We start from the raw sequence: 22245 nt of genomic DNA, 5'->3' as shown, positions 1-22245 counted from the left end.
TCCGGCGGGCGGCGGTGCGGGCCGGGCCGGGCCGGGCCGGGCCGCGGCGCCATGGACATCCTCAAGCGGGAGATCAGCCGCAAGCGGCAGCTGCTGGAGGAGAAGGAGCTCGTGGGGGTGAGGGCCGGGGCGGCGGGGATTGGGGAGGCAGGAGCGTCCCGGGATCGGAGGGGGGGGGACGGACAGGAGCGTCCCGGGATCGGAGGGGGGGGGACGGACAGGAGCGGCCCGGGATCGGGGGGGGGGGGGACGGACAGGAGCGGCCCGGGAAGAGGCCGGGGTGGCCTGGAGTGGGTAGGAGAAGAGGTCAGGAATGGCCCGAGGTGGGATTTGGGGTTAGGAGGGGTTTGGGGAAGGGGAGAGGGACGGCCCGGGTTGGGGTTGAGGAAAGGAGTCGAGAGAGGCTTGGGGGTGGGGGGACACAGGACTGGGGGCGCGGAAGGGGCCTGGGAGGGGGCGGGTGTCGCAGGCACGGGAGCAGCCTGGCTTCAGGCACTGCCTGCTTTTGCCTTTTGGTGCTGGTGCGGTTACTCCAGGCACTGAGAAAGATAAAATCTCTGCCGACTTTCACGAACAACACGCAACCCCCTTTCCTCACCGCTGTTGCATTCAGCTCATAGTAATGCTGTCGGGGGGTGTGCGCATATCCAGTGCGTTAGCTTAACAACAACCACAGCAGAGCAGGGTGCTTTTGTGGGTGTCTGAGTTTCGATTTTGGTGTTAGTGGCTGAAGTAAGAAGCTTTGGTCAGAGGCTGTTGTTGGTCAAACAGGCAGAGCGTGAAGAAAGGAGTAATGTTTTGTGTTAGACCAAGGGATATCGTTCAGGGTGAGGTTTTGGGATTCAACCCATCCTTTGGGTCTGAAGCAGAAACAAGTTAATGAAATACAAACAGAGAGCACTTACGCTGACTTCAGGTGGGTGCAGCTCCGAGTGGGAAAGCTTGGATAATCACAGTTGCCAGCCGTTGTGTGTCTGGAAGGTCTTGTCAAACATGTATCTATGTAGGTGTACCAAACAAGCTTAGAAAATATTTTGTACCGGGAGGATTTCTCCCATCCCTTTGATTTAGTGTAAAATGACGTCTTTTATACCATTTCTTTTTTACTGTACTACAATCAGGGCCTTATCGTGCACATCTGAAGTGAAACTGGGTGTGCTTTGCACTAACTAGTACCATGGCCCTACATAATAAAGAGGGTTTTTTTCAAACCACTGGTGAACACATTATACTTCCAAGCCTCCCAGGTTATAAATATTTGCTGAGAAGTCACTATATTGCTGACTGTCATTCAAAAAAAAACAAGTTGGAAGCACTTAGGAAAACTTAGCCGTCTCTGTGAAAGGACCTAGCTGAATTTGCCAAATCAAGTAAGGAAGTTTGAGCCATTACTGCAAAAGTACATGAAACTGTAAAATGTTAACAGTTATTCTCTCTTTTAGGAAAATAAAAAATATTTTAAACGCAGTGAGTTAGCCAAAAAAGAAGAGGAGGCCTACTTTCAGAGATGTGGCTACAAGGTATTGTAATTATTCTTCCAGGAATTTGTGTTTACTTTGAAGTCTACGTTTTATTATCAACGATATAAGTATGTTAATGATAACTGTCGTTCTTCAATCTGTTAATGTTATACATTAGCCTGTAAACGAGAAGCCACCTGGAGAGGTATGAGTTTCCAAAACCGTTTTCAATGCAGGAAAAGATATGCATGATGTACAGCTACTTAAGTTTGTGTTATGGTTTGGCTTTTCCTTTTATTTATTTATTTTTTTGTGGAAAGCATGAAGTGGCTTGAGATCAAAGCTTGTTTCCCGTTCTTTTTAAATTGTGCTTTTAGGCATGAACACTGGCTCTGATATAGCCGCCTCCCCTTATTTAAAAAAAATTGGACACACTATGCATTCAGATAATTTTCAAAGTCTTCTTGCCAAAATGTCCAAAAGAAATAAGTATAGAGTGGGTGCATATTAAAAAGACCTGTCAAATTTCGTACTGTATACGTTTGTAATTGTTCTTTTGGCTCCCGATCATCCAGCATCGAAAGAGTGCAGCACAGCATTCGTTTTCTTGCTGGCAAAATATGAGGAAAAAAAAATTGGTAACCTAGGGTGCATTTTGAAACAAATGAGTGATCTGGAAGGCTTTATCTGCCTTGTAATAGTGCTAGGGAAATAGTTTTCTGGGAAAGAATGCTGTTTTATTTTACAAGTGTATGTGTGTGTATGCCTGCTGGCTTGATTATATATGTACGTGAGGGGGTTTGCAGTCCGTTTTGAAAGACAGAGGCTCATAATCTTGTTTACTGTTACTGGGCGCAGATAGGAGGCTTTGTTTTCATCTGAACTTTACCCAGTTAGTGACTTATTCTGAAACCTTGATCTGTTTGTAGAATATCTGAACATCAATGCCAAAACAATTTTTGGAAAGGCATCAATATGCAGTATAAAGTGTTCTGTGAATCCAATCACTCTTCCAAGTGGAAAAGACTATATGATCATTTTTGAGCCTTAGCTCGAATTCTTCAAAATCGTACATGGCAGTCAAGATGGGATATCTGTGCTGCTGCGGGAAATGAAATTGAAATGTAACCCTGAAAATAATTTTAAAATAAGCTGTTTTGTTAAATTTAGTACCTTTTCAGAGCCTCCCAGATTTCTGCATTTGATCTTTCTTCTACTAATAAGATGTAGCATATAGACTGATTTCTTTCTAAATTCAGGTGCTTTTTTGCTTTGCTTAGATTTAATAAGCTGTAATTACTTGAATTGCTTGGAAAAGAAAGCACTGAAACCAAAATAACTGTGGTAAAGATACAGCTTGTAACTTAGAGTCCAGCTGACAGAATGGATCAAATCTTACCCCCAGTGCTGCTGTCTTTTTACAATTTCAAGAATGTTTGTAAGTTAAAATTTGTGTATATCCTTCTGCCGTGGGAGTGTATTTCATTATATATATTTACACAGTTCTTTCGTATTTTGTGTTGCCTGTCCATTCCCCTCTCCTGCACTGATGGATGTTTCATTTCTCCCCTCCTTTTGTGTGTTCAGTATTGACTTGATTGTCCATTCCTTGCTCGCCCCAAACTCCTGTGACCGTAGGATTAGTTTCTGTGTTTGCTAGTATGGCATTGAATATAGATTTGTGGCTGAATATTGTACCTGGAGCCACAGGGGTGAGTCCTTGTATCCACATGGAGTCATACTGATGCCCGAGTGCAAGACTGGGACATTGGCCTGAAAGAATATAAAAGCTACTTTAAAAAAAATCTGTCTAGCACATTCATCAAGCTGTTGAACCTGAATACAAATTGGAAATGACAATTTACTGTCCACGTGTGGAATGCAACAGCATACTGTAGAATTAAGTAGAGTGTTTCCCTTTTAGCAAGAAAGGAAAGGAAATAAATTCTAATAAGGTATCTAGGAAAAAACAAGATGTGAATAAGCACTGGAAATGGTTCATGTTATAGGAATATTAACAACACCAGTCTACTCATGCAATCAGAAATGTCAAACTTGAGCTTAAAAAGGAAACTGTAGTTACATGACTGCTGTCTCAAAGTTGCCTTGATCAAAGAGGCTTTTTGCATTATTAAAATATTGAGTAATGAAGAAGAAAGGCTCTGTTTGATTCAGGGACCTTCTTTTAGATTAAGAGAAATTGTTAATGAGATGCTATTCTTATGCGGAGAGATGGTTTTTATTTTTTTCTTTTACAAGAAAGTATGCTCATTTGGCAAGTTTGTTGGAAAAATGCATTACCTTAGATGAACGAACACCTCTCAAAACGCAGCTTAAATCATGGATCACTGCTAATTGTACTCAGCCCACTGAGGTTGTAGGTAACGAACATTTTAAGCTGACGTAGACACCAAAAGAAGCAGTCCCACCCTCTCCCTGCTCCTGGGTTTTCATTTCTGCCCTTGTGCCCATGCATGTATTTGTGCTACTGCCTGGTGAGCTGGATGAGGAGGCTAAGTGGGCTGAGAAGAGTACCCTTTCTTTTGCCAGATTATTTTCTGTTTGAATCATTTCCCCCATCTGGTTCGTCACATAGCGATACAAATGCTTTTGCATGGGTAAGGAAGATAGGGTAGGGGCAGGAAGGAGCAGGCAGAAGGTGGGTTTGTTATTTTTGGCACCAGTGCTGACATGCTTGCTAAAGCGATTGCCAAACCTTGGCCATTGTCTGTTCCAGTTGCCATAAAAATTGCTTCCTGCAACCTGCAGAAGCGTTAAGTAAACCCTGATACTTTTAAAAAACTTACACTCTTTTATAGTATTCAGTTATAGGCAACAAAATTTATAAAACTAAAATTTTAAATTAATACCATCATATTACAATCTGTATTCCAGAGTTCCTGTATTACTATCGACAGATAGGTTTACTTCTGTTGACACATTAGTAATTATATCTGTTATATGTAGGTAGAGCAGCAAGAAGAAGAGGAGAAACCATTGACTTCATCAAATCCGGTGCTGGAACTGGAATTAGCAGAAGAAAAGTTACCCATGACTCTTTCCAGACAAGAGGTAAAGTCCATCATAAGCTAACTAGCTTGAGTTTGCAGTGGATGCGTCTGAAATTTCTTGTTAAGGCTGTGTTTTCTAATGAACTGTGCTTTATATGACAGTTTGTATTAAATAATGAGTTTTCATTTTTACAGTTGATTAAGGATCATCTTTGCTCATCAAGGATCTGCTGTCTGCATGAATGCACAGAGATATACAGGCGGATAGAGCCTTTTTTCTTATGGATCTTTGCAGATGTGTTATAACATTTTGCAACTCTTTCAGATGATCTCTTATAATAATACCCTGATTCTGAGATAATATTGAAAATGGCATGCCAAGTTTTTCCATTTTTTTTCCAGCTTCTGTGCTTTGTAGCTCATTGGTCAGAAACCAAATTTAGAAACTAAGTAGATTTTGGAAATTTATCTTGGTTTCTGGAAGAAAGAATCCTGAAGCTAGAGCTGCTGGTGTGCTCTTTGTCTTTTCTAAGGATAAAAAATATCTATGTGAATGCGAGTTCATAAAACAGATCTGTACCCTGAAGCAGAGGAGAAGCAGGAAGTTCAGGAGTAATATTAAGTAGAGAATAAATTCAAGACTTGGAATACTGAAATTCACAGCTGAGATCATCCAAGGATGTCATTTGTGCCCTTAATTTTGCAAGACAACTGCTGTTTTTTTTTTTTTTTTAATACAGAAGAATATCACAGGATTTGTACTGTGGGCTATCGGTTTCATGTTTGGTTGTGAGGTTTGATCTGTATGTCCCGTGTAATGCACACTGTCTCATTGTTATTGATCTACTTAGATGCATGTTTTAATTGAGGTTTAAGTGTTCCTGTGCCAGCAGTCTATCCACCTCTGGTTTTGTGATCCATTTGCAAGTTAAATGCCTGCCAACACCATGAGATCAGGAATAGGGGAAATTAAGTTCAATTCTTGGCTCTGCCCATGACTTTGCAAGTCAGCTGAGCAAGGCTGTTACACCTCAGTTATATCTAGTTTTAAAATAACTATCACATTAGATTATGGGACTTAATGTTTGCCGAGTGCTTTAGGGTGAGAATCTTCAGCAAGTCAGTCTTGCAGACGTGTTGGGACAACCTGCAGCATAGTTACAGAATTTGCCTTTGTTAGTGAGAAGTATTTTTATTGCCCCAGACGAGTAGGTGAGTGAGATTATTGTCAAGTTCCTTTGTGATTTCAAAAATGGTATTTATGCTCTGCCAGAAGGATTTTCTTTTTTTTGTGTGTGTGAGTGTATTTGTTGAAAACAAGTCAGAACAGGAAGAAGGCTATACCAAACAGCTTGAGATTTTACGCAAAATTTAGAGCAGTCATATTCGGAATGACCTTTCTCTGAAATACCGTGGGAATTTTATATTTAGATTGTCAAGTGTCTGGAACATTTTTCTACTACTTAAAATATTACTGTTTCCTCTTCAGGCAGGCTCAGCTTGTTATTCTAAGCAATGTAAATAAATCGAATGCTCTGGATTTTATTTTTCTTCCTTTGAAAGTTTACGTAAGGGAATGCTTTGATTCTTTTCAGGTTATTAGGAGGTTGAGAGAAAGAGGTGAACCAATCAGACTGTTTGGAGAAACAGATTACGATGCATTTCAACGTTTGAGGAAGATAGAAATTCTTGCACCTGAAGTTAACAAGGTAAGACTGGCTGGCTCCTGGTTACTTATTGATGGTGCAATAACCAAGCCTATATGCTATAAAAGTAACAGTTACCGAAAGTGTTTCTCTGTAAATTTTCATGAGGGAGGAATAGTACAGAACAAAGAGAAGTACCTGCTTTTCTTCACTCGTGTGTTGTCTGAGGAAGTGTGTTAAATGTCGTAGAGTTTCTATGCACAATCACAATTCCTTAAGTTAGGCAGTTTAACCCTAGAAAACTTCTAGGCCTTTGAGTTGAAAAAGGGGCCTCCAGGTGGCAGTCATACACCAGTCTCTGCTGTTGGCCACTTTTTAACCAGCAGAGAAAACAGTTGTTCTTGGTTAAAGCTGGACTGGATTTGTGATTATATACGTCTCTGATAAGATACAGATAGGTAAGAGGAGGATTGCATCCTGTCTGCCTGGTATGTACATGAATTTTCAAATCTCTCGTTTCCAGAGCTATAACTTGTTATGAACACTTTCTTTTTATTTCCTTCTTCCATTTAAAGTAACAATCAACTGCAAAAATGACTAAAAGATGTCTTAGTTTCCTGATTTGTTCCTTTTGTCTTAAGAATTGATCAGTTAAGCATGGAGATGCGATTGTGGTTTGTTTAATGTTCAGTATTGACCAAAGCTGCATCCAAGCCAAGAGCAGAGAGCTGGATTTTATTCCCTGATTCATGACAAACTGAATTGCTTGAAAGCTCTTTGGAGGGCCTGCCCAGAAAAGGAAAACCTTTTCCTGTTCAAATCATTTAAAGCAGGATAAACAGATCTGAAGTTTTTTTTTTAATAAAAAGTGCTAACAAAACCTTTCTCCCATTGATATCTGTGACAAAATTTTTGATGACATTGGTAGAAGTATGAGGAAGTAGTAAGGTCATAAATAGGATTGTGTGAGTTTTGTGTGTTTTTTTTTTTTTTTAATCATATGTTTCAGTCACTATTGTTGCTAAATATCACTTAAATGTGGATAATCACTATAAGCACATTGTGGTTCAGATATTTTTAAACTAATAAGTGGCTAATAGAAATGCTCCAGGCAGTCAAGAACAAGGATGGAAAAGGGGAAGTAATTGTGTGTGTGTATTTTGAGTGGAGTGAATAAATTTATCTTAGGATAAGAAATGTCATACTCGTTTATAGAGCTTTACACTTTTCGTATTAAGAAATGCAAGTCTTCTGACTGAGACTCAGTCATGTTTCTTGTTCTATTTTAAAGCAGCTCTTAACTTAGCATCAGTTTGAAACAACAACAACAACAAAAAATATCTATATTTTTCATTATATATTCTGGAGTGGGGGATAAAAGCATTGGTAATAATGGGACGCTACATAGGTGTTTCGTGTGATAGTACCGAAGGATTGGTGCTTTCATTATTTACCTCTTTTTCAAGGCAAATGCGAAGGCTTGATAGAGCTGATGTTGGTTATGATGAGTTTTTTGTTTGTTTGTTTCGGGGTGGCTCAGTGCACTGCTTGGAGAAGTTGCCTTGAAGAATGTCTTGGAAGTTGATTCAATTTTCTGTGTTTTTTCGGGTGAAAACGTGAGGAAAAAGTCATGTTCGCAGGTGTGAGCATTGCTTAGGTTTATGTGCGTGCTTTATGCTAAGCACTGAAGCAATTCAGAACCTGTTCTTTGAATTCAGTCTGAATTCAGACAACAAAACGAAACCCTTATGCACATTTTTGAAGAATTTGGCTTTTCTTAAATACAAGTTGGATGTACACTGTGACAATTCTGAACTGCTTTTTTGTTTGTTTTTTGTAAACTGTTTATTTCTTCTCTCTTTAAGGGCTTGAGAAATGACCTGAAGGCTGCCTTGGATAAGATTGACCAGCAGTATCTGAATGAAATTGTTGGCGGCCAAGAAGCCGGCGAAGATGACTCACAGAACGACTTGAAAGTCCATGAGGAGAATACTACTATTGAAGAACTGGAGGTATATGATGGGTAGATCTTAATTCTGGGGTTTTAGATGGAATATACCATTATATTGTTGTGAGAAAACTTTGAACAAATCCTGAAGCTATCTTGTTTTCAACATCTAATTTAGGTATTCTGAATAGCACTTTATATATATTCTATTAGGAAAAATAGCTTTCTAAGCTTGAAGCTTCTAGTTTTAGCTACCTTCCTAATCTCTGAATTGCACCATAGGTGGCTACAATAGACATGTGAAAACTCATGTAGTCTTTGTTCACAACACCTCATCAAAAAGAGGCCAGGAGCTTCCTGCAAGGAAAGTGGCACAGTTAGGATTCCCTCTGTGGGTGATTTGAAGTAGAGAATTTAATACAAAAGTATTACCTCATCGCAAATACTAAGGCTCTTGCAATGAGTATTTGAGAGGGCAGATGAATTTTCTTTCAGCAAGAAAGATGTTCTCTGAAAAATAAGTACACAGAAAGAATGTTTTGACTGATATCAAAGCATCCAGGATAAAGAAGAAATGAAAGTTAGAAGTAGGCATTTCACAAAAAATATAAGTGCAGAGATGTGTCCCAGAAACTTCAGTGGAAATGACTACTATGCTTTGAAGGAATGTCAAGGTATTCATATAGGTGAGTGGGATTGAGTGCCACGAAATGCATTCAGCAGCTGGTATTTTCGAGTAATGTTTTCAAGAGTATATTAACTTATGAGCTAAAGACTTTTACCCTTAATCTTCAAACTCTTTGCAGAAGTTAATCTTCTTGACATGCCTCCAGAGGTGTGTTTAAAAAATAATCTGATTTAAAAAAATAATCTGATTTGTAACTAAAGCTTAAATGAATAGATTATTATTAGGAGATAGTCTTTGGCTCTTGTGTTAGGGTACCAAGGGTTCTGGTATAAGATAACTGTACTACAAGAGCTGATACCAGTTTTGATGGAGCTGCTTTTATAGATCTGTTAGTTCTCAAAATATTCCCATTTTAGGGTAGTAGCAGAAGCTTGGTTTGAAATATGAAAGTAATCTTTTTTGTAAAGTTTGAAAACACTTCAGTCTTAATTCTATGCTATTTTAACTGAATTCAGTTGAGCATAAAGGGTTGCACTGAATGTGTTCCAAATGTAGGAGACTTTTAAAACAAAACTCACTTTGGAAACCTGAGCACAATGGAAATAAATAGCAAAATCAAGTATACTTACTGGAAAATGTCTCTAAGAATTGCTGTTAGTATTAAAAGTTTTGTGGTTTTGGCAGGAAGCTGGAGTACTGGAGCATGCTTTTTTTTTTTTTTTTTTTTTTTTTTTTAAGATTTGTTCCTTCAATTTCTTGGATACAACTAAATGAAACATTAAAAAGCACCAAAGCATCAGAGAAGAAAAGCCCATCAGCTTTAAAAAACAAACAAACAAAAAACGTTAATTGGTGGCCCTGGGGAATCTCAAAAATACAATGCACCCACAGTTCCCCTTCATACAGTACTGTTAGACAGCTGCTAATTATACCAATAATTTAGTAGTTAATGAAAGAAAAATTACTGTTGCATTAACTTTTTTCAGAAATATTCATCTTGCTTTTTTGACTGAACTTTTGTAATAGATTAATAAGTCTCAGTAACATGTATAGGTGCTTCATTCTGCTTCCTAACTAATATTTCGGTTTACTGGCAGAATTTATTGCAGTTCACACTGCAGTGAATCACATAGTGAGTCAGGCCAACATTCCGCTTTGGAAGGGAGGAAACGGGGGGCAAATTAATAGGCACTGTAGAAATAATTTCCTTGTTTCTCCTCTTCTCTAGGCTTTGGGAGAATCTTTAGGACGAGGTGATGATCACTACGACATGGACATCATAACTAAGTTCCTGAAGGTAACAAACGCTAGTTTGGTAGATTATTTATTCTGTGGCTGTGTCATACCTTTTCTAGCATGAAAATATGTTTGGTGAATAGAAGGGCCAATCATTTGGTAAACAGAAGGGCCAGTTCCTTCTACGTGGGAAGAAAGACTCAACAATGTGCTTAAGATGTTACTTTTTTAAAATGCTCGGCGCTGCCAGGCCTTAATTAAGTCTGAGGTGACTAGATCGTTCAAGAGAAGTCACAACAGTGACTTCTGATAGTCCTGGGAAAGAGCTGTTGGGTGAGCAGAGTTCTTCAAAATCTGGTCCTACTTTTCTAGACAAAATAAGTATGGCTTTGATTTCCTTTTGATAATTGAGTCAGTTGTATGCAGTTGCTTCTATTTACTGTTCTTCTGCATTAAAAATTCCCCTTAAATGCCCCCCCCCCCCAAGGAAAAACTGTGCAAACTGAGATGAAATGTCACTGGTATTGTTATGTGAAATAAGAGAATTTTAAAGGAAGTTCACTAGCTTTGCTAAGGAAACAGGTTCAAGTGGATAGTATAAAATTGTTTCCTTATTTCCTGGCAAGAAGCCTGTATTGCCTCTCATTTGAGTCAGTTGGTCCCTGTGTAACTAACTAGATTATTAGGAGTCGCAGCAAGAGCTGAAGCTTTCATTTGTGTATATCAGATAAGTTGGCACTTTAGTATAGTTTGGACTGGGCTGCCAGGCAAGGAAAGCTCAAGAATGGTTATCCAGATGGAGGGAGGGTACATTTGACATGTTTGGCTTCTGGTGTGTTCAATTTCCAGTGTAATCTTTACCATTCTTTAGGCTCCTTCTCAAAATTGTGCCGAAATATCAGTGTCTTCTGCTTACATTTTTGCCCTTTTTATGGCCCTCTCCTCCCATCAGTACTGATACCTATGTTGTTATTTCCTTATTTTTTCTTACGCTCCTTTTTGTGCCCTGTCCACGCTGTCTTTATGACACCACTGTTGTTCCTGTCCCTCTGTGCAAGGCTTCTTGCCTCTTTCATGCAGGTTTCTCTTAAAAACTTGTTTTGCCATGGTGACTTAAACCACAGTTCCCAGTTACATCTGTTTTCCCATCTGTTTTGCCGAGGTAGTCGCTAGATGGCAATATGACACAAACTTGCTTGTTCTTTGTACAGTTTCTTCTTGGAGTTTGGGCCAAGGAGCTGAATGCCAGAGAAGACTATGTGAAGCGGGGAGTACAGGGGAAGCTGAGCAGTGCCACGCAGAAGCAGACGGAATCGTATTTGAGGCCACTCTTCAGAAAACTTCGGAAAAGGGTGAGTGAATTAAATGCCACTGTCCTCTAAGATGTATTTTGACTTCTCCTTTCAGAGTACCCAGTGGCTAGTGCCCTTTCCTAAGATAATGTTATCTTCACAGAAGAAGAGAGGATAAGTGAGTTGGTCAGGGTTACCCTGGTTCCCTGTGTCTAAAGCCTGTGGCCCCCACTTCCTGTCTTTTTATCTTGACCAGTGAATTCTTCTGTCTGCCCCACTACCTTTCCAGGTGTCTTACACATCACCCACCCTTTGGATTGCAAACATGGTAGTGAATTAGGATTGTATTTTGCACTTTGCCACTAGCTACTAGGTGTAACCACTTAACCTCTCCTGCTTCATATCCTTCATCTGAATAATGAAGATGTTTTCCTTCATTAAAGTCCTCGAGCTAGGGTAGGTGCAAAACTTTGTATAAATGCTGAGTAGGATGATTTCACTAAGCTGTATATTTTGAAGTAAAGCTGTTTTTTCTTCTCCTGCAGACGCTTCCTGCAGACATCAAAGAATCAATAACAGATATTATTAAATTCATGTTGCAAAGAGAGTATGTGAAGGTATGTTTGTTTGCACTTCTGCAGCATGTTCAGACTGTCTGGTTCTAATAGATTGAGTGTATATGTGAACATTCCCATTTTCCATCCTGAAGAAATATAGCTGGAAAAGCACATGACATATTCAAACAAAATGACAAATGATTTCTAAGGATTAGGCTCCAGATAGTGTTTGACACACAGTCTGTCTTGGTGGAACCGCATAGCTTGCAAGCATAAGTAGAATTTTTCTCAGAGATAGTTATATTAAGTCGCAGAGGAATCCTGAATGGGAAACCTGATATTGTAAGATTAAATGAAGGTATTGAATTAATGGAGATAACTGGGTGTTGATTAATTAATTAGGAATTAACTGAGGTTAATTGAGGTGTTGTATATGAGACATTGTCTCTTTCTTTGTATTCACACTAGCAGATCTGGTCAGGTTGAGGTAAGTTAATGAAAAGTTTTCTGGACAAAGTCTCATTACTGGAGGAGGCAGTACTTTGGTGTACGAGATCAAAGGCAGTGCTAGGTTTTGTTTGTAGCTGCCTTCACGAGGGGAACTCATACTGATAGCATTTGCTTAAGCAGCCTGTGTATGCAGAGGAAATTGAGCCTTGTTCTGCCTTCAGTTTTCTAGTATTTCTTAGACTTGTGAGGACTTGGGATAATTTGTCTAATAAGCAAGCAAACCTGCTTTTGTTATTGAAAAATCTTGAGATGGCCTAAGGCAACTTTAGTTCAAATCATTTTAAAGTAGGACTAGATGTGTGGGATGTGTTTGTTTTTGTTTTTTGGGGTTTTTTTTGGTCGTTATGCTGAAATCCCCTTTCCAATGCCTTCATGAAGAAAGCAGTGAGTACGCTGGAATGTGGCATATCTTGTAGGTTAATCAGCTGTGCCATTCTGTCTTGCAGGTGCTTGGCTTTGTGTAAACTTCACAGACTGATTGAGGGGTTTTGAGTTTACATTTGGAAGAGGGTCTTTTTTTTGAAGCTAATGAGCCTTGTGCTTTTAAAGATATTCACATCCTTTTCCATTTTGCTTCCTAACAGTCTTGCCTCTTGCCATGTGCTGTTGGCTTGTGTGCTTTTTTTGCCTTGTGCAGCCTGGAAAATATTGTCGGCTCCAAATCCTTATCATTTTATTAAACTATATGCTCTAAAGCTTTAAATTTTAAAATCAGCATCTGACAGCAGGAAACTGCCCTAATGAAAGCTGTCCGCTCAGCATTAATTAACCCTGTTGCGACAGTCTTGGCAAGGTCTTTAATTGAATGCTCACATACTATGTTTCACTGCAAAACCATCTTTCAGTCAGTGACTGGGTATTCTATGTTTTCTCTGAATATGTCTGTCCTGGCTTAATATCAATATGTGGCTTCAGCTGTATTTAACTGGGGCAGTTTAGCTCTTGCCTCACGTAGGTGAGGACAGTCATGTCTATCCTTCAGATTCACTCTCGGCTCCTTGAGCCAGTGAGCCCCTTTTTCCTCCTGCAACCCCCTGCCTTGTTCATTATTCGCCTCCCGACTGGCTCAATGCAATACGTAAAGAAACCGCAGCCAGTGGTCGTAGTCACTGCTTCCTCTGGTCTAGTCGCTAAATGCGAGGTGGAGGCATAAATGAAGCCTTTATCAGCGAGTCTTACAGCTGCTTGCTGATAGTGGAGGAATGTCCTGCTCAAAGTGATCCTCGAAGCCATGTTTTTGTAACTGTGTGCGCCTGTCTGTCCCCATCACTTCCTGCCTCCCAGCTGCCTTGCCTTTTTTTTTCTTTTCTTTTTTCTTTTTTTAACTTCATACTTCTTTCTCTACTTATCCTCCTTCCTTGTTTCAATCCCTTTCTTCCTCAGGGATGCTGTTTGCTACAACTTTATGTTAAGAAGTGGGGTCTGCTATCTTGATCGGATTCATTCAGTGGTGCTGCTGTTCTGTTCATGAACATTGTTATAAATGGGCTTATTTAACTCAGTTTTGTATTGAGCTGGTTCTTGGCCTCTGTGGAAGCTAGCTCCTCTCCCCAAGAGCTGTTGAGGTATGGCACCCTTCTGTGGGTGATCTCCCTTCCCTGCATGCTACGTGGGCCTGGACTGGACTGTGCTTAAAGCCAGCCTCCCTGGTCTGAACTGTCACCAAAATGGCAAGGGCTGTAAAGGTGATTACAGGCAGAAAAGCTTATGGGTACTTGAAAGGGCTGAATTGAAACAAGTCACAGTAAACTTTACTTTTTGGGCAATATTAGATGGCCTTATCCAGCGTCTTCTTTTACCCTCTATAGATAAAGTCTGTAGCCTTTGCTTGCTTCAGAGTTCAGCATAAATATATATTGTGTTAGGAAGGTGTATTGTAAAATTGGCTAATATCATACATTAAAACCTGATTCAGAGAGACTGAAAGGCATTTGGTTATTGTTAGAAACTGTATCTGGTAATGCAATAAATGTGCAAGCTCTGCTTTCTAATGCCCTTCCTGCTTTGCTAAGTGCATATACACTGTATTTCTTCAGGCAAATGATGCCTACCTTCAGATGGCTATTGGAAACGCTCCCTGGCCAATTGGTGTCACCATGGTTGGTATCCACGCTCGAACAGGCCGTGAAAAGATTTTCTCCAAGCATGTAGCCCACGTTCTCAATGATGAGACTCAAAGGAAATATATTCAGGTAAGCACCAGGGAATGCTAGCTTTGGAAATCCAACAAATTTGCTTTTGAAGTTAGACCGTCTTTGAGAAATACTAGTTTTATAGGCACAAATGATGTAGTAAAAAGGTACTAGAAACAGGCAGTTGCCTTAGTTTGGGTCATGTGAAACAGCAGTTTAATAGCTAGTTCATCCTGGACCTTTGAATACTCTTCAGTGTAAAGCTGGGAACGAAGTCTAATGCATTTTTCCACAGCCTGACTGCTGTGATGCTCTATTAAGGCCAAGGTAACGGCAAACACGTGCTTTATTTGCCTGAGTTCCATCACGGCCTGACTCATGGTTCTAACATCATGTGTGGAGTTTGATACTCCTGTTGTGTTGACTTCAGTGGTGAAATACAGTGCTTCTCACCATTTCTGCAACTAGATGAACGCGGTCTTGTTTCAGACATGTCTCTGTAACAGTGTGGGTTCAGAATTGCAGTGGTAGTTCCTTCTGTGCAGATTTATACTCACATTGTGAACTTCTGTCGCTTGTAGAATTAATAGCAATGGTGTTTTTCTTCTCTGACCTTTCAGCATAGTGAGTGCATGGGTCTGAGAAAACAGATCTTTTCTCCTTTTATTGTCAAATGCACATACCCCTTGCCAGTTGCAGTCTCGTTGAGATAAAGTCCTTCTGGCTTTATTCTGAAGCCTCCAGAGCAGTGTTCTGGAGCTCGGAGCTTCTAGCCAGGGAAGGTTTGCACAAAAGTCTTCCTGCTGCAGCGGAAGGACTCCCATTGCTTTTCAACTTCTGCAGATGTCTGCAAGCAGATTGCTTGCAAAGTACGATTCCCCTTCTCTCTTGACTCTCTTTTGGGGCTATAAGTATAGCCTTTGGTCTCTCTTTGGCTGTGGTTTTTAATATCATTGTAACCTAAGGAAATACTGTTCTGAAGTCAGAGGGAGCAGATATTTACAGAGCCAACAAATTAAATTTGATCAATTCTTTTGTAAGGTGAAAATTGACATGTGGATTACATATCTTCAGACACAGGCTCCAGTTAAGACCCATTAGTTTAATAACTTGCTTGGATGTATTTAATGGATGAAATAGCTCGTGTTAAACTAAATAGTTTTGTTGTCAGTCTATGTTTAGAAAAAGGATATGAACTCTGAAGGAAAACTGTTGTGGACCTCAGTATGATGCTACTGCTTCCTTTCTTACTTTGGGGAATAATTGGCTGTCTTGGTCTATTTGCCGCTCCTCTAGCAGGAAGATAATCTGTACTCTGTAGTACTGTTTATGATCTCTCTTAACGTGCCCTCTGGAAGGCACAACATACTTGAATTCCCCAGTTTGCCCCGTCTCTGTGGGGACAGATCTGTTGTTCAAGGAAATTGTCATGTTCATCTTCCCACTGTGAATTTCATACCTGTGTTCCAGAAGTACAACATTTTTTGAAGAGCCAGTGCAGAGATGGCTTTAAACATGTATGTTCTTCTTGTTGGTTTTAAACACAACATGTTCTTTTGCTGGTATTGTTCAAACTAGGGCGTGAAATATTATCTGTACTCAGAGCAGTGAAACCAGAAGAGTGGTAGCTTGATTTTTAAACACCTGTAGTCATAACAACCAAATAAAGGGTCCCTATGGTGCTGAGACATCTTTTCCAGACTGTTGTCTACATTGAAAAGGCCAAAGCATCCTCTATTAAATCATTTTTCTCTTCATCGAGGAGCCATCTTCCATGATGAGGATCTTATGACAGGCACATGTCTTCTTGCCATCTTGGAGTACAATATCATTGCTAAATTACGGTACAGCAGTTTTCTTTCTTCTTCATTAGACTTTTATGTGTGACTTGAAAGAAACTAATCACAGGGTTTCTGTCAGGTTGTTCTTAGGAATCAATGCCTTAAAAGAACTGAAAACTCCACATTCTGCCTTTCTTTTTGATTTCTTTTTAGGCTTCTCCATTATGTAGGTCAGGTGCTGTAGCAGTATGGGGAGGAACGACATCTCTCCTCTCAAAAGAAATTGATTGGTGCTTCTCTTAGTCATGTAGCTTTATTTGTCGTCAAAAATAGTTTTTTTTGCTATTGAAAATTACTTTTATTTTAATAACCATGTTTCTTTTAAATCTTTTACTTTGATAATGCCATTTTCTCCCTTGGTGATGAAGAGTTATTAAAACATTACTGTGATTCTTCACTATGAATCTCTCATGAGGAGCTACATCTGTAATTTCTTAAGTTATGCCATAAACTCCTGCGTAACACTGCAGATATTTGGCACTTTGCAGGGAGAAAGGTTAATAAAACTTAAAAAAAAAAAAAAAAAAAAAGCCAAAACAAAACCACACACCACACACAACAAAATAGCAGCCATTTGTCTTTAACTCTTGTTAAGCTGAAAGGTAACTGGCTGACTGTTAAGTTTGTTTGCCAACTGCAGTTTATTACAGAAGTGTCCTTGTTTTGGTGATTCCTAGGGGTTGAAGAGGCTCATGACCATTTGCCAGAAGCACTTCCCGACAGACCCATCGAAATGCGTGGAGTACAACGCTTTATGAGGCTCTCTGATGTCCCAGGCCTGACTCATGTTTTGCTCTCCAAGACCTGGAGAGCAGCGAAGAGAAAGCAGTTCGTGCTTGAACACCGACAGAAACTTAGGGTGGGTTTTGCGCAAAAGCATAAAGCAGCAGATTTCTCTACAGCTTCCTTTTTACAAGCCCCATCTATTTATACATCTTTTAAAATCTGTGCTTTACACTGAATGGATCCAGTATACAATAGAGTGTTTTTTTGAGAGGGGGATGAAGTACTGTGGGACAGTGACCATGACCCTTGCTTTTATTTCAATTTGTTATTCAGGGAACTGTACAGACTGAACTGAGCCTCTCTCTGTTTCCCATATCTTAGAGATTTAGGTGAGACTCAGCCCTGCAAGGAGCGTATGTGAAGTTTTTTGGCTGCTTTCCCATTGGAGACTGATGTGGGGAGATGATTAGAGGGGAGCAGTTGAATCTGAATCTTGGTTATTTCTGTAAATATGGAGAGTTTAATGGCTAATCTTTCATGTGGTATTTATCAGGAAAAAAAAAAAAAGGTTTCTATATCTCTCAGCTGAAAAATACAGCCAGTCTGGGTGAAAAGAGTTTTTGATCTTGAATGCATCTGATTTTTTTTTTTTTTTTTTTTTTTTTTTTTTTTTGTAACTACACTTTTAATATAAACCTTCTGGGCTTGGGGGAAGTAATCCTATGGCTCTTGAGGCTTTCAAATCCCATTTTTGTACATCTGGAGAAAATTTCATTCTGTTGGGCATTGCAGAGAAAATAATCAGGACCTCCCATGACCAGGTACAGTATTTCTGACAGCCACAAATTGTTACCATTGTGCATCTTGATGAGGAATGGAGAGGAAACTCACAGAAATAATGATGTCTAATCCTGTGTAAACAGTGAAATACTGAAAATTTTACTGGTGCAAATTTGAAGTCCTAGAGACTGAAATTATGTTTTTTTCTAATTATAAGAGCAGAAGTAACTGAGCAACAGTACTAACATGTGCCCTGCCTTAAAGTGAAGCTCCCACGCAAATCATTGATCACTGTAGTGTCTGCTAATAACTGCTGATAGCCAAACGTGCGAGAAGCTAGACCAAACGTCTCCCTCGCCCCAGATCCTGTCTCTCGTAGTGATTAATACTGGACATTCAGAAAAAGGACCAATACAGAGCACTCTCCATTGCGTGGTATATCCTCCCAGCTTATAGCAGTCTGCATTCAGGGGACATGTTGCGTGGAGTTTGCATCCGGGCCATCGTGTTCAGTAGCTTGTGATGGAATTGCCCACTGTGACATTGCTGAATCCTTTCTCAGACCGTTCACACTTTTGCTGTAACAGAAGGCAGTCGTTCTGTGAGAAACTTGAGAAGCCTTTTCAGTGCAGTCAGTGGACTGGGGAGGGGAGGGTTGGTCCTTGCTGACTGGGGTGGGATTCCAGCGGGTTTTTGAATCTTATATCCCATTATTGCTGGGATGAATGTGAGCAGAACTTGTTCCTGAAGAAATGAGCTTATTTTCAGCTTTATTGTTTTGTCTGAGTCTTCATCTCAACTGGAAGCATGGGCGCAGGAGCTGCTGCCTTCTTCTGAAGGAGTTATCCCATCTAATGTTCACCATGTCCTGGAGCACAATGAGGCATGATGCTGGGGGGTTCGTGTTTGCAGTGAATTTGGTGGAGTATAAGAGGAATTTCAAGGTCTTCTGGAGACTCTCAGGATCCTCAAGTGCATCTCTGGCCATAAGCATTCTTCAGTCTGGAGTATCTGACCCCAAAAGAAAATGTCAAGAGCTTAAAGAGTTTAGAAGTAATAAAAATGAGACTGAGAAGAGATCTAACTGGAGCTTGGGGAAGGGGCTGTGGGGAACAGGCTGGGATTTGTGGGGAGAAGTTGGGCAGATGTCCAGAGCGTGGAAGAATTTTATTAGCAGCAGCGTCTGGTGGATTTTTGCACTGTTCTGTATACAGGATTCCTTCAGAGGCATTACTACAACAGGAAGTGTTTATGACACGACAACTCTATCCCTCTCCCCACCCTGATGATTTCCTGAGCTGTTTCTAAATCTTTAACCTGACCTTAGTTTTGAATTCTTCAGATAATTGAAGGACATCATTGTCCCTCATTTAGAAGAACTATAATTTCCCTGGAAAGTGCAGCAAGTAAATAGCCAGTGAATGTTTTAAGGAGCATTGTTACATTTGCTTTAGTTGGTACTGGATTCCTTAGGGCATTAGTAACAGTAATAGATAGGTTTTTCCATTCCACTTTAGAGCTAAGTATTGACGAGAGTTTTTATACCACGAACCTGTTTGAATGGGGATGCTCCTCCTGTAGGGACATGAATTTTGGCTTGGAATGTTTTACTCTAATCAGATTTAAAAAATGTAATTTAAACAATGTGTCTCCTTGCTGACAGTCCCTGAAATACAGCCTTCTTGGTTGAATGAATCCCATGACGGAATAACTTTATCCCCTTGCAATTTATGGAATGGCACTGCACGGGGAACTGAGAAACTGAAAAGTACTTTCTCACGGCATATCTATGTAAGAGTTTCCAGCTGTCCTGCACGTGAACGCCAGCTTCAGTCCCTGGGGGACCATGAGGGGAACACTGTTATGGCAACTGCTTTTCATCATTGGTTTGGGGCTCTGTGCAGCTGGATGGCCCCAAATTAGAGCTACCAGACTGCTCAAATAGTTAATAATGCCTTTTAACAAAAAAGAAGCCTAGTGTATAGAGAAGTTTGAGCTTGAGTGGGTGTGGTGTAGCTGTCAAAGTGTTTGACAGTTTGTGGGGACAGTATGTTTCAGTTTAGAGATTTGGACTTTTCCCTCTGGACTTTTCCAGATGTTAATTTCTGATAATTCTTGCATTAGCAGGAAATAACTCTGCCGAATGCAAAGACTTGTAGCCTTAGGATGAAGTCATGCATTCATTATAGAAATGTCTGGAGCATTTTTAAGATGTTACTGCCCATAGTTGTTTGCTACAGTCCCCTGACTCCCTTCTCTAGCCCGGTGGTGGAATGGGTTGTGTGAGTGCTCCTCAGCCACTTCCGCACAGTCGCGCAGCTCAGTCTGGACTGCTGCTGAAGGTAGTCTGCACTGACCCGAGTAAGTGCTGAAGTGGAGGAAAAGCACTCAGTCTGTTCTGCATGCTGAGCTTGGGAGGGTTACGAGCTTGCAGGGGAAGAACAGGGAGCTTGACATAGTCTCCTGTGCCTGCAGTGGCTGTTAAATGTTGACTATACCCATTAAATGTTGACTATACTCAAGGCAGAAGGTCATTGGAGGAGCAGAGGTGTAAGTGTGGTTGGGTCGTAATCATCTGCTTGGAGAGTTACTGTAGATATATACCTTATAGCAGTATGATTATGCTTGGTGATAGTTATATGCCTTAAATTCTTCCCTTGCTATTTGTCTATATTGCCAGAAGGGCTCTTTTGGATAGATGTATGTGGGATCAAATTATTTTGATCGAGAAACTCGGTTCCTGTTAGGCTAGATGCCATATAATCTCCATTACAGATCCAGGCTTGCCTGAAGAATGAACTTAGGAAATTTAAGTGGTTTCTCTTCTCATGTTATTGAAAATCACGACAAAGTTAGGCCTTGATTGCTAGACCAACTTTCTGTAGGTTTAGCTTTTAAAGTAAAGGGATGCGCTTTGGCTGCTTGTAAACACAAATCTATCTGAGGATGCTTCAGATAGTGGAAGGCAGATGCACAGTTAGGCAAACTCACTCATCCATCAACAGCAGTTGCTCTGTGCAAGAGTCTTCCAAAGCACCTTGCCACGACCTTAACTCCTAAAGAACATTTCTGGCTGGCCTGTTTCAACGCAAATGACTGGACTTCATGGTGTGAGGCAGGCTGGGGAAAGCCGCCTGTGGTGAGCTATTACTGTCTGCACGTTTATTTCCAAGCTAGCTGGGGAGAAAGCCAGCATACTTCACAAGGTGTAGGGGCATTGCTCCGCAGTGCGTGTGGGTGCTGATGCTGTGACCCGTCACCCAGAGCTGCTGCTCTGCCCTGGTGGGGCTGGGCCGAGTGAGAGGGGAGCTCCCAGGCTCAGTGAACGGACACCAAGCGTGGTGTCAGAGGGCTGACACAGCGGTGGCATCAGCGGGTATCAAAACTGGAGCAGGTTGTCTAGAAAGCTCTCCCCGATGTGCTGATGGGCTTGAACATGCCTGTAGTAGTACTGGAGCCACTGGCAACAAGTCTTAACCCAAGTCCCAGAGAGAAGAGGACGTCTGAAAAGTTTCCTTGTTGCTGTTCGGGTGTGTCCTCCCCCAGACCATTTGGGGACTTACTACAGGAGTCCCCCATGCAGAAATGCTGGATGATGCTTGGTGTGGCCTCCTGGCTCGCTCCCCCCGGGATTGTGCCGCTGGTGGCTCCCTGTGACACTGGGTGGGTGAGCGGATTGTGTGGCAGAGAGGGACGCTCGGGTTGAAAGGAGCTGCCTGGACAGCAGCCACAGGGTCACGGTACAGCAAGAACCGGCGGAAGGAAGGGGAAACAACTGCACGGCACCCCTGAACACTTGCGGGGTGGCCGGTGGAGAAGGCCGTGTGGTTGTTGGGCACTGCCTGGTGTTGTGGAGCGGTCGCTGGGCGGCTGCAGGGTCAGCGCTGCCCGGAGCGGGAAGCAGTGGTATTCGGCAGCATCCCCAGTGCTGTGCAGCGGCCCGGGGAGCCACCTCCTGAGGGAGAGCAGGAATCTCTCGGGATGGGTTCGCCATGCTGCCTTGGCAATGGAGATTATGCCAGGGCGAAAGCAGCAGGGGAGTTTCTTCGGTGGTTTAACCCAACGAGCAGTAAGTTGGCGTGAGGGGTAAGCGAGGCGGCGTTCAAGCCTAGCCCGCAGACCTTGGCTGCGGGATCCTGCAGACGGTCGGCCTCATGGCTCTGGAGCGTCTAAGCCTCTTTAGCTTGAATTTAACCTCGTGCTCCATGGTAGCTGCGCAGGCACTGTGGTGCCTTGCTGCCTGTCCCTGTTGCAGCATTAATTTTAATGATTTAAAGTATGAGTGTTAAAAGTATTATTTTCTGTAATTTTTTCTTAATGTCCCCACAAGTCAGTCATGTCATTTCATACTGCCCAAGACACCTCCTGACCTCCTGTGGGCAGCGCTTGAGAGAAGACAGGCTGGAACAAGCAGGAATCTGCTAAAAATGATCCTTGAATTTCAAGGGATCTCAGAAGGGCTTGCTTCTCCGGGGGTG

The 22245-nt window shown here is 41.3% G+C and overlaps 1 protein-coding gene across 1 annotated transcript; it reads left to right on the top strand.

Moving 5' to 3' along the window:
- Positions 1-19462, top strand: PRPF18 (pre-mRNA processing factor 18). Its single transcript, XM_067317012.1, has 10 exons — positions 1-117; positions 1443-1520; positions 4428-4532; positions 6067-6180; positions 7983-8129; positions 9922-9990; positions 11141-11281; positions 11767-11838; positions 14325-14480; positions 16939-19462. Exons 1-10 carry the CDS (start codon positions 52-54, stop codon positions 17017-17019), a joined length of 1029 nt encoding a protein of 342 aa, XP_067173113.1. The 5' UTR covers positions 1-51; the 3' UTR covers positions 17020-19462.
- Positions 19463-22245: the final 2783 nt, after the last annotated feature.

This window comes from Apteryx mantelli, chromosome 1, assembly GCF_036417845.1.
Source record: "Apteryx mantelli isolate bAptMan1 chromosome 1, bAptMan1.hap1, whole genome shotgun sequence".
Lineage (NCBI taxonomy): Eukaryota > Metazoa > Chordata > Aves > Apterygiformes > Apterygidae > Apteryx > Apteryx mantelli.
Note: the sequence above shows the minus strand (reverse complement) of the source record. Positions and strands in the feature narration are given on the sequence as shown.